This window comes from Verticillium alfalfae, genomic scaffold (assembly GCF_000150825.1).
Source record: "Verticillium alfalfae VaMs.102 supercont1.12 genomic scaffold, whole genome shotgun sequence".
NCBI lineage: Eukaryota > Fungi > Ascomycota > Sordariomycetes > Glomerellales > Plectosphaerellaceae > Verticillium > Verticillium alfalfae.
The window spans coordinates 305,573-316,098 of NW_003315027.1; the positions used below are offsets into that span (position 1 = coordinate 305,573).

Genomic DNA, 10,526 nt, shown 5'->3' on the forward strand with positions numbered 1-10,526 from the left:
TGGTGTGCTAGTGGGCGCCCCGGAGATGGATTTCCAGTTGGACTTTTTTGTGCGGCGAAACTCGGCGGAGGAGCCGTCTACTGTTGCTGGTCCGTCCACATCGTCGTTGGCTGAGGCTTGTGGCCTGGCCCAGGAGGCGTCGTCGTCATCGGCTATGATGAGGCCTTCGGCTGCTTGCTTGCGCTTGCGCTTCTTGGTCGGCTTTGGGTCGGCTACTAGGTAGTTTTTTGCAAGGTAGCTGGATAGGTCGGACGGCATGTTGGCGGTATGCTTTCTGGAGCGGTTCGGGTTCGAAAGCGCTAAAGCGTTGACTGCAGATGGAGACTTGGCTGTCGAGGATCGACATTCGCAGCTTTAGCTTGGAGTACCTTGTAGAAGCACTTCAGTGACGAAATGCAGGGACAGAAAGCCCCCACGTTTTGCATGTAGCGGGGCGCTTCGCCAGGCAGTTAAGCGATTTCGTAGTGGTGATGGCGCCCAAGCATCCACATGTTCAACGAGTCGGCTGGCCTTGTATTCACCAGACCACTGATGATGAAGCGGTTGATCTAGACGGCCTTTCGATTCGACGACCCCTCTAGCGAGCGTCTTTAATTGTATTTGTTCGAGTAATTCAGGAGCCCACTTTCCGACATACCATCGCCTCCATCGACCGTTCAACATCAGCCTCTCTTTCCACCCCCATGGCTTGAGCGAGGTCAGATCCCACGATCCATTCAGCACTACCACTCGACCTGGATATCACTCTCCTTTCTCCTGGCAACAAGCCAGCGTAGGCCATAGGTTGGCCACCTCGCCAACCTCCGATTCCCTCGATGCAGTCTCCTGACCTGCAATCGCCAGACCGAGATGTCTCGCCCTCCGAATCGATCCAGACCCTGCCAACAGCGGCCTCCGCTCTGAGGCTGCCTAAGCGGCAGAACGCCTTTGAGGGACACCCGCTCGCACAGAATGAAACGGGTCTGCCGTATCGGAGATCCAATCCCTCGGCTGCCTCGCTCTTCGCCTCGACACAGACGCCACCAGGGTCGCGATCCGAGTCGCCCGTCGGACGGGGTGGCTCGCCAGCCAGGAACCTCTCGGGTCCTATCTTTAGCGGCTCCGGGGCCAGGTCGCTCATTGATAGCGCGGCAGACAGCCCGGGTGATCCGCTGAACCTGTTGCTCCAGTCCTACGTGCCCCACATCGCCATCTACACCTCGCAAGAGACGACCAACTTTGCGAACGACAAGGGATTCAAGAACGGACTATGGGAGCTTTTGCGACCTTTTGGCGAGAGGGTGCAAGGCAAGATCACCATCAGGGACAGCAACGGCTCGAGCCGCGCGTGGGAGGACTACTCGATTCGATTCGTGCCGTTCGGCGACAACATTGAGGCCCCGGATGCTAGTGCGCCGACGACTGCGAACGGGCTTTCCGAGAGCGCGGCCAGAGAGAAGAAGAAGCTGGACGATGTCGAGGCCGTTGTCGAGCGCCACCTGCGCAACTATATGTATTCACTCCTGAGTATGCCTCATCACGGACACCTGACGAGCCTGGGAGTCGACATTGAAGCGACGTCGCCTTACTACTCGCTCTATCTGCGGAGGTTACTGTCCGGCATCCCCATTTCGCCGCATGAAACCTTCTCGCACCCCATTGCTTGCGTCATTGCTATCAGCTCGCGAAGCAAGTCCCGATCGAGGAGCTGAGGACACTGTACAATGAGACGCGCGACGGTGGCAAGCAACTGCCAGGCTGGGTTGATGGCGACTACCTTCGGTACTATGTACTGGTTCACGACGAGGAGAACGACGATATCACACGATCGATGGCGTTATTCGATCAGATGAAAGCGCCACCTTGGTCTGCACTGCCACCTGTTGCGGCTTCGAAGTAGTCAGAGTGCAGAGACGGACGACGACAGTATACCGCTGCCAAGGAGTGACTGGATGACCGCCGAGGAGGAACTGGCAGACATCAAGAGGAGTGACGAGCAAGAAGACTTCGAGGACCCGACGAGGCACATCTTTGAGTCGGATGCTACTGCGATCCGGACATTTGTTCGCGAAATGGTCACGCAGTCCATCATCCCCACGATGGAGCGTCACGTATCAGTCTGGAACGACCAGGTAGCGTCAAGGCGGCGCGGCATCGCAGGACGCTTCATGAACCTGTCGCGAAAATGGGGGGGCTTCGGCGGCAGCTCGAGGACATCAGTGGGTGGGAGCGGCAGCACGAGCAGCTTCGAGTCACAGGGCTACTACCGACCCGATGCACCCGAAGCCATCATGCGCAAGCTGGCGGACTATGCCTTCATGCTGCGCGACTGGAAGCTGGCGCACTCGACCTACGACCTTCTGCGGTCCGACTTTAGCGACGCCAAGGCATGGAAGTACCACGCCGCGACAAACGAGATGGCGGCCCTCAGTCTTCTCATCATGCCTCAGAGCATGTCGACCAAGTCCCGCGCCGAGACTCTCGACCAGATGCTCGAGGCCCGCCTTCTACTCCTACTCGACGCGATGGAGCGCGCCCTTTGGCGCTCTCCGATCCCCTCACCCCTCGCGCTCGAACTTCTTCGTCTCCGGGGCGGCAGCAGCATAGACGAGGCAGCGAAATGGGGCGCCAAGCTCCTCGACTCGGGCATCTCGGGGCCCATCGGCGATGGTCTCCTCAAGGAGCGACTGGCCATCTGCTACGCGTCCAAGACGGGCCTCGGCTCCGTGGGGTGGGGCAACCGCACGCGCAAGGCGGCCATCTGGGCCGTCCTCGCCGCCGAGGCGTGGCTCTTGCAGGGCAAATACATCCAGGCCCAGCGCAGCCTCAATGAGGCGCAACGGCTGTACTCTGAGGTGCCGAATCAGAATGGCGTCAGCAAGTTTACGCTCGCGCAGGAATTCGTCCTGGGACTGCAGAGGCAGCTCGACACTAGGTTAGAGCCTGCCGAGCCCGCTGGGCCGGATGGACAGGCGCCGGAGGACGAGGTCGAGGTCCTTGTGGATGAGGAGAGCGAGCCGCTGCAGCAGCAGGGCACCATGCGGGCCAAGCGTGGGAGCGTCATGGCGCGGCAGGGGGTTAATGTGCTGGCGAGCTTGGAGACGGCGCCGCTGCATGAGGTCGTCGCACTGGGCGAGAAGAGGGAGGGAGACACGTCGACTCAAGGGGGATTTGAGGGCGGATAGACGTACAGCATGGAGCCGGGGTACCCTGTCGAATACAACGTAATCTCTGGCGTGATACCATTCTCGGTGGTTCGCTGATGTGCGAATACTGAGATTCAGGGGTTCAGCTAGCAAGCTATCCTGGATCTGGGTACTTGCTATGCTCGGTCATGTTGTGTCACTTGTTGAGCTCGGTGTGTTGTCCATCCGGCCGCGTCTACCAAGCCTAAATTGAGTGACCAAGGGCTTTACACAATCTGGCTCCCTTATCTTGCGCCGAGGGTGAGACCGTGCCACTGAATCAAAAAAATGATCCGCATTCTTTGGTTCAAAGGCGTTGTGCCCCTTTGTAATGCCTCCCCGTGGCGGTGCATGTCTGTGGCCATTGACCCAGACATTTGGGTCGAGTACCAATGGAGACCCTGCTCACCCAGACGCAGGGCACTATTGCTACACATGGTCAACATTTCGAGGGCTTGGTCACGGTAACGGTCGGTTCATATCAACTCCTGAAACCCTGTAGAGGAGTCATTACATGGAAGGGGACATCTACGGTCGAATGAGTCAGTCTCATGGCGCAACCCTGATAATCACCTTGCCCTTTGTCTTCCGGCTCTCGACCTTCTCGAAGGCCTCCTGAAATTGTTCAAAGCGAACAACGCTGTCAATCACCGGCCTTGCCCTGCCTGCTTCCACCAGTTGGGCAATGTCACCCAGCTGCTCACCCAAGCTCTCGACGATGAACCATTGCGCTTTCTCCAGCTTCTTGCTGTTCTGAGCCGGCTTGACGCTGTCTGGGTCCGCGCAAATGCTAAGGAAAGTCCCGCCGTTTTTGACCACGCTCCAGAGAGCACCCATAGAGGCACCGCCGACGCAGTCCACAACAAGGTCAACCTCCCTGTCTGGAGATTCACCGACCCAGGCCTCGACGTGAGTCTTGGTATAATCTACCACATCTGTCACACCGAAACCCGTCATCAAGTCTGCCTTGGGCCCCGAGCAGAGCGCCACAACCTTTCCCGCCCCGGCGAGGGCGGCAAATTGCACCGCCCACGTTCCGACGCTGGTGCCGGCACCAGCAATAAAGATTGCGACGCGGCCGTTTTGGGCCCTGGCCTCGTCGTCTCCGAAAACGGCAGCCTTGTCGAGGAGACCTTGCGTGAACAGGGCCTGCCAGGCTGTGAGGGCTGAGAGCGGCGTGGCGGCGGCTTCCTCCCAGGACAGGCCGGCTGGTTTCAAGGCCATCTCTTCCCTCTTCACGAGGGCGTACTCGCGACAGCCGCCGGGGCTCGTCGCCGAGATGCGGCCGAAGACGTCGTCGCCGGGGTGGAAACCCGATTCGGTGGCGGCCTCAACGACTGTGCCGGTCACGTCTTGGCCTGGCACCGGCTCCTTGTCGGCGGGGAAGAAATTAGGCATGGCGGCGACCCAGTGGAGCTCGCCCAGGCAAGGGGAGGTCGCGACGACCTTGATGAGCAGATCGGAGGGGCCTTGAGGGCGGGGAATTGGACCCTCGGTCATGATGAGGTTGGTGCTGTGAGGGTCGGATTGGTGAACGACCCTCATGGTCACGGGAAGGGGGTTTACGGGAGTAGCCATGATGTTAGTTTTGTTGGACTTTTGGGTTACAAATGTGTTGCGGTGTCTCGGGTCTTTGCCTCTTCAAATACGTGCCTTGACTGGAGTTTCACATCGTCAAAAATCATTGCTATGAGTACGGCATGCCTGGACTCGAAGGCATCGACAGCCCTCAGGAAGAAGACGGATCGGGGCGATGAGTCAAGCCGTCTGACGTGTGAGCAGTGTTGTTACTCAGCATCTTGTTACTCAGCATCTTGAGGAGTTCCGCTGCGGATGGGGTTTTCCGTTCATTACATCCTGGAGAGGACCTCTTTCAAAGGCATTGAAGTATGCAACTGGAATTTGGCTGTCCTTGGGCGAAAATGCATCGTCTAAAAGCGGCTGCTGCCTGTTGCTTACTTCCATGTCACATGTTGTCTTCTCCGGTATCGTCATGGTTTCCAGCTCCTGGGGCTTCATGAAATGCAGCTCATCAATGCAAGCCAATGCATGAATGCATGCCACTGCATGAGGCTTTGAAATCGCTTAACACAGCAAAGGAGAGAATTCACTTCCATGTAACAGGATATGCGCTCAATGCGACATGCCCTCGACATGCCTTAACATTATCTTACATCGACATGATATTTCAATAACATGGCATTTCAATAGCATGCACGACATTTCAATAATGTAACGTGTAAATGATCCGATATATTTAATCATGCAACACACCTTCAGCACTACATGCCTTCGACGCGCATCAACGTCATACATCATTTACATGATACATTCTTTCATGATACGCAAAGCAAGCAAATCATCTCGGGTAAGATGCAGGCATGTTGTTCCTTCAGCTCGGCATTATATAGAGAGCCTTAAATTGAAAAGGGAATAAGCAAATTCTCTATATGCATTATCTCTCGCTATTCATGTGACAGCCCCCCGATCTGCAACACCCGTAGGCTTGCCCACCGCACTAGATAGCCCTGAGACCTGCACGCAGATTTCGATAGACCCTTCGAGATCATCCTGCCCCTTCACTGGAGAGAGGCTCCTACCTCACGTGCTACGCATTGAGCAACTTGACACCGAATTAATCATGGAGCGGAACTAAGGATTGCTACCACCTGAGTACACGTCGAACCGCATAAGTTGCTGGTGCGGGCGGTTGGTGCCTTGCATGAGGACGTCCCGGCTTCGAACCAGATCATCGTCATTATCTTAATGGCTGTGAGCGTGTAACAGTGCCCTGCATAACTCTACGTTAGAAGTATTTGGCAAACCTTCTCACTAATGGTAAATGATTCGTGATGGGATGTCCCCTTGGCAGTGTCAAGGGGCTCCAAGTGAGTTTTAGGGGTAAGTTTGCAGGGTATGATGACCTTGAACCGGCGTAAGCGGCGAACCTCGACCCAACACGCAGGCATGTAGATGAGGTGATCTAGGCAGACTGTTATGAATCCTCTGCTAACACTAGTCTCCTGATTTCCGATTTCCCGCTCCCCGCATTCTTTCGGGCGGTGGCTTTCTGGATCAGCTCATTGACATAGCGTCAACTTTGAAGCTCCTTACCCCGCTAGATATGAGACCCAGTACGTCAAGATACCCTGTTGATCACCAGGATAATTAAGGACACGCTGCAGTGTGGCGAAACCCTGAGTAGAAAATTCAAGACATTGGGTGGCGACGATGATACTGTCACGGACCCCGGAAAGCCGCCAAAGGGTCGGCCCGCGGGCCACGCATCTCACGGCTGATCGGAGAAAAAGGAATATCAGGTTTCATCAGGTTGCTATGGCCGTTAACTGGATGAGGTACTGAGGTTGGGGATATCCTGTTGGCTCTACTAAACCTGCGTTCTTGCATTGATCATCTCGAGCGGGTTATACGACTTGGTCAGGCTTTGCGTTGAGTGAATTATCTGGCCGCCGTAAGGTTTTTATCCGGCCTCATTGAAAACGGAAGAGATCAACAGGGTGAACGTTGCATCGGAAAAAGAGCTACAGACATACTTTCGAATTCCGTTTCAGAGGCCCCCGACTTTGGGCACCTTCTGGCTTCTTTAGCCAAGTTGCACATCATGATGCTTACAATATGAAATGACTAGCATTGCAATGCCACAGTAGGCAGTCTTATTAATCCAGAACCTGTCTAGATCCTTCACCGCTATCATGACGCTTGAGCGCTAGCGCAGCCGAATCCCAAGAGACAGTTCAGATTCCCGACAACCCAAGTCTCAATGCCCGTGGTTCAACCAAGAACATTTGATCCCTACACGATTCCTCACGTGCCGGATAGGAGACTGTGGAGTTTTAGGCCGGGTGCCGGTCCGAACTGTATTGATGAATGCGTTGACAGTGATTCCAGCAATCTTTTGCCATTTACATGGGCTCTGTATATCTCGAGCACCGGTGATAGACAACGTCCTTCGCTTGAAGCGACGACGTGACGGAGACTTGCGGCATTACCTCGGTCACGTAGTCGTTCGGACCGAGATCTGGGACGACGAGAGAACCTAAAATCACCTCTGCTTGTCATCATGGGGGGGATTACTGGACATAGCTCGGAACAGGAAATCTATACCACTTGAGGCTCGAAACGACTGGCGTCAGAGTCTTTCGCCACGGTTCCGGTATGCGCATCATGGCACATACTGCTGTTGCGGCCGCCTTCAGTGTCTCATTCCCGTGGTTCTCTTTGCTATCATGAGTCCATGGTCTTAGCCAAGTTGCCAAACGCAAACCGTACAACCTAAGATGAGATGGAAGCGACTAGCCTTTTCGTCACGGAGGCCACTCGTGATATCATCTAAATATTCTTCAGCCACACCGCAAGTAGTCGGTGTGCTCTATTAGTTACCAGCCTTCCACCTTGGATTAAACGGAACGCTGTCGCTGTTGTTGTGCCCCCGGTCCTGCCACCGTCTCCTTTTTACTATATTTTCAACTAGACAAATACTCGACATACAGCTAACGACTCTACGACCCTACAACCCAGCCATCACTGCGCATACAAGATATAGTCTCGAATCGGACTCATAGTCTTTACAGAAACACTAGGAGACCGCCGGACCATGCCTTTCTCATGTGGCATCGACTTTTCCAAGCCAGCCGATAAGGGCGAATTCGAAGACGTCTTCGCGGAGACCATCGGACAATGGGATAAGACGATACGAAAAGCCGTGGGGTATCCGCGCAACTGGATCAGGCACCCCAAGATCCAGGAGCTCATGAAGACAGCGGCCGACTACGGCGTGCACAACGTCGGCAACTGGGCCGAGGGAGGGCGTTTCGCGCCCGAGGCCTTCTGCTACGAGTTCGAAGTCATGCTGTTCTTCATGGAGCTCTTCCACTGCGCCGGCGGCGAGGACAACTACTGGGGCTACATCGACGCCAGCGGGCAGCAGCGGGGAACATCTGGGCGGCGACGGGTGGGCAAGGGAGGTGCTGCGGAAGGGCGGATCCGGTCATGCTCTTCAGCAAGGCGGCCCACTACTCATTTGACACGGCCGTCTTGCAGAACGGCCTGCGCGCCCAGACGATTGACGAGAACGATGACGGCTCGATCGACATGGCGGCGCTCCGGGAGGCGTTTGAGAAGAACGACGACCACCCGATATGGATGGGCATCCTCTGCGGAGGGACGGTCAAGGAGGGGCGCGACAACATCCGGCAGATCCTCGAGCTCGCCCGGGACTCGGGGCGGCCGCGCAGCGACTTCTTCTTCCACGTCGACGGCGCGTTCAGCGCAGTGCCTCTCGCGCTGATGAGCGATGCCGACGACGTCGACATTGTGCCGAGCTTTGAGCTTGACGTCGACGGTTTCGGCATCGACACGCTCAACGTTTCGACGCACAAGTTCATCGGCACGCTGGACACGGGGGGCATGATCCTGATGCGCAGAGAGCACAGTGAGGCCGTCGCCGTCGATGTCGAGTACATCCAGTCGGTCCACAAGACGCAGATCGGGTCGAGGAACGCGAGGGCCATTCTCGAATGCTGGATGCTGATCAAATACGTCGGACGGGATACGTTTACCGAATGGGCCTTTGCATGTGCCCAGAGGGCCCGAAAGCTGAAGAAGGAAATGGCAACAGTCGGGGCCGAGGACATTCTTCTGAATCACAACGCGATGACGGTGTACTGCAAAGAATTTTCACCCCAGGTCTCAAAGGAGTTTTATCTGGCCCCCCAGAAGGGCTACGTCCATGCCATCGTCACGCCGCACACGTTGCATCCTTCGGAATTGGGGACGAACAGAGAGGGGGAGCCTTTTGAGGGATTCGACACGGCGAACCGATTTGTGGAGGCTGTCGGCGAGGCGATGGACCATGAAGCGAGACGTGAAAGTGTATAAACGAAGCGTTGACAACGATCAACGACACGTGTTTCACATGTCTATAGGAAAGCGACAATAGCTTGATGGAATAGGAAGGCTGTGTAACATGAGATTAGCGCGATCATATAGTCCGAGGAGATGTCTCGTCCAGGATGCTACGTTGTTCTAGAGGTTCATCGGTGGGAATGTACTTTACCTACCTGCCTTACCTTAGCCGCCATTGGATGGAGTAGGCACTCATTTGAAAGTATATGAGTCTGCATATGAACATGGCTGCTACCAGGCAGAGGCTATTGATGTGACATCATGGCGATGGCAGTAGGCCTGTGCCGACCAGTCCTCGGCAGCATACAGTGTTTCGTGTCGACACTTGACCTACGCGGTCGCATGGCTCGTCAAGTGTATGAACAAAATGACGGAAAGATAATTCAGGGCAAGGTAAACATCTAAATGCCTGGTCAGTTACACACCTTGCCAGTGTCGGACATTGTGAGTGCTTGTAATCACATGAGGCCGCCATCGGCCCGCACAAGGCAGATAAGCGAGCACGAGGCTACTGTAGGCGCTATAGCGACATGACATGTGCAGGTACCGTCCTCCCTAGGTGCCTACCTAGTAAGGTAAGGTACCTTTGGTAAGGTACCTTTGGTCAGGTACCTAGGCAGGCACAGGGGTCACCGTCATTGCATCTTTCGACTGCCACCCCCACCACACCCAACTTCGCGACCTACAACTGCAGTCAGGCCATGGCCTTGCCTCTATGTTGAACAGCATTTGTCTTCGCCAGCGACATCGTCTGTCTGTTGACTCTGTCTGTTGACTCTGTCTGTTGACCTCCAGGTCTGCCATTGCAAGGACGGACCAGACATTCCTGACGTCATCACCAAACAGAACAAATAACACATCTTCGGCCTCGAACCTTCATTCTTCTTCCTCTACCTCAGCCAACCATCGCTGCCATCGTCAAGACTACCTGCCCACCATGGGCGACCTCGCCGACTACCTCACGTCAAACGACCCCTCCTTCCGAAAAGCCCGTCTTCCAGCCCTCTACTCCGACTTTCGCCCCCAGCGCACCCTCAACCCGGACGGCTACACCGCCAACCTCTCGGCCTGGCGCGCCGCCCTCGCCCGCCTCGCCTGGGACGCCCAGCTCCCCGACCCCGCCACCTCCACCACCCCGCCGCGTCTCCTCCTGACCGTCGACGACGCGCTCCCCGCCCACCTGCAGAGCCGCCAATTCGGCCGCCCGCTGGCCCTCGGCACCGTGGTCCGCGAGACCTCGACGGCGGCGACCTCGTCCCCGTGCCCGACTTTCTCGCGCGAAAAGAGAGCATCTACGCCAAGACGGCCGGCTGGGGCGCCGTGCCCTGGAGCGTCGCCTCCTGGGCCGCACGCCAGGCTGGGGTTCGGCAACGGCGGCGGCGGCACGTCGGCGGCCGAGGACAAGATGCCCAAGGGCACGTACGTCGTGCTGCCGAA

At 56.3% G+C, this 10,526-nt stretch overlaps 5 protein-coding genes across 5 annotated transcripts in view; 3 read left to right on the forward strand and 2 right to left on the reverse strand.

Annotated features, from left to right (window-relative positions):
* Nucleotides 1-258, reverse strand: part of VDBG_08320 (pre-mRNA-splicing factor CWC26) — a gene marked incomplete at both ends in the record, with an annotated part of 1,076 nt that extends 818 nt beyond the window's left edge. Inside the window, one exon of the mRNA XM_003001229.1 lies at nucleotides 82-258. Coding sequence (XP_003001275.1) covers nucleotides 82-258 — 177 coding nt within the window. The remainder of the gene's footprint in view (nucleotides 1-81) is intronic.
* A 557-nt stretch (nucleotides 259-815) lies between these two features.
* VDBG_08321 (conserved hypothetical protein) lies at nucleotides 816-3,164 on the forward strand (the record flags this gene model as incomplete). Its single annotated transcript, XM_003001230.1, has 2 exons — nucleotides 816-1,672; nucleotides 1,907-3,164. 2 exons carry the CDS (start codon nucleotides 816-818, stop codon nucleotides 3,162-3,164), a joined length of 2,115 nt encoding a protein of 704 aa, XP_003001276.1.
* Nucleotides 3,165-3,713: 549 nt separating this feature from the next.
* On the reverse strand, nucleotides 3,714-4,742 carry VDBG_08322 (conserved hypothetical protein; the record flags this gene model as incomplete). The annotated part of the gene is made up of 1 exon (XM_003001231.1): nucleotides 3,714-4,742. The coding sequence occupies one exon, from the start codon at nucleotides 4,740-4,742 to the stop codon at nucleotides 3,714-3,716; it is 1,029 nt and encodes a 342-aa protein (XP_003001277.1).
* Nucleotides 4,743-7,779: 3,037 nt separating this feature from the next.
* Nucleotides 7,780-9,062, forward strand: VDBG_08323 (histidine decarboxylase; the record flags this gene model as incomplete). Its single annotated transcript, XM_003001232.1, has 2 exons — nucleotides 7,780-8,136; nucleotides 8,226-9,062. 2 exons carry the CDS (start codon nucleotides 7,780-7,782, stop codon nucleotides 9,060-9,062), a joined length of 1,194 nt encoding a protein of 397 aa, XP_003001278.1.
* Nucleotides 9,063-10,026: 964 nt separating this feature from the next.
* Nucleotides 10,027-10,526, forward strand: part of VDBG_08324 (conserved hypothetical protein) — a gene marked incomplete at both ends in the record, with an annotated part of 1,496 nt that continues 996 nt past the window's right edge. Inside the window, one exon of the mRNA XM_003001233.1 lies at nucleotides 10,027-10,508. Within this exon, the coding sequence (XP_003001279.1) occupies nucleotides 10,027-10,508 (482 nt within the window). The remainder of the gene's footprint in view (nucleotides 10,509-10,526) is intronic.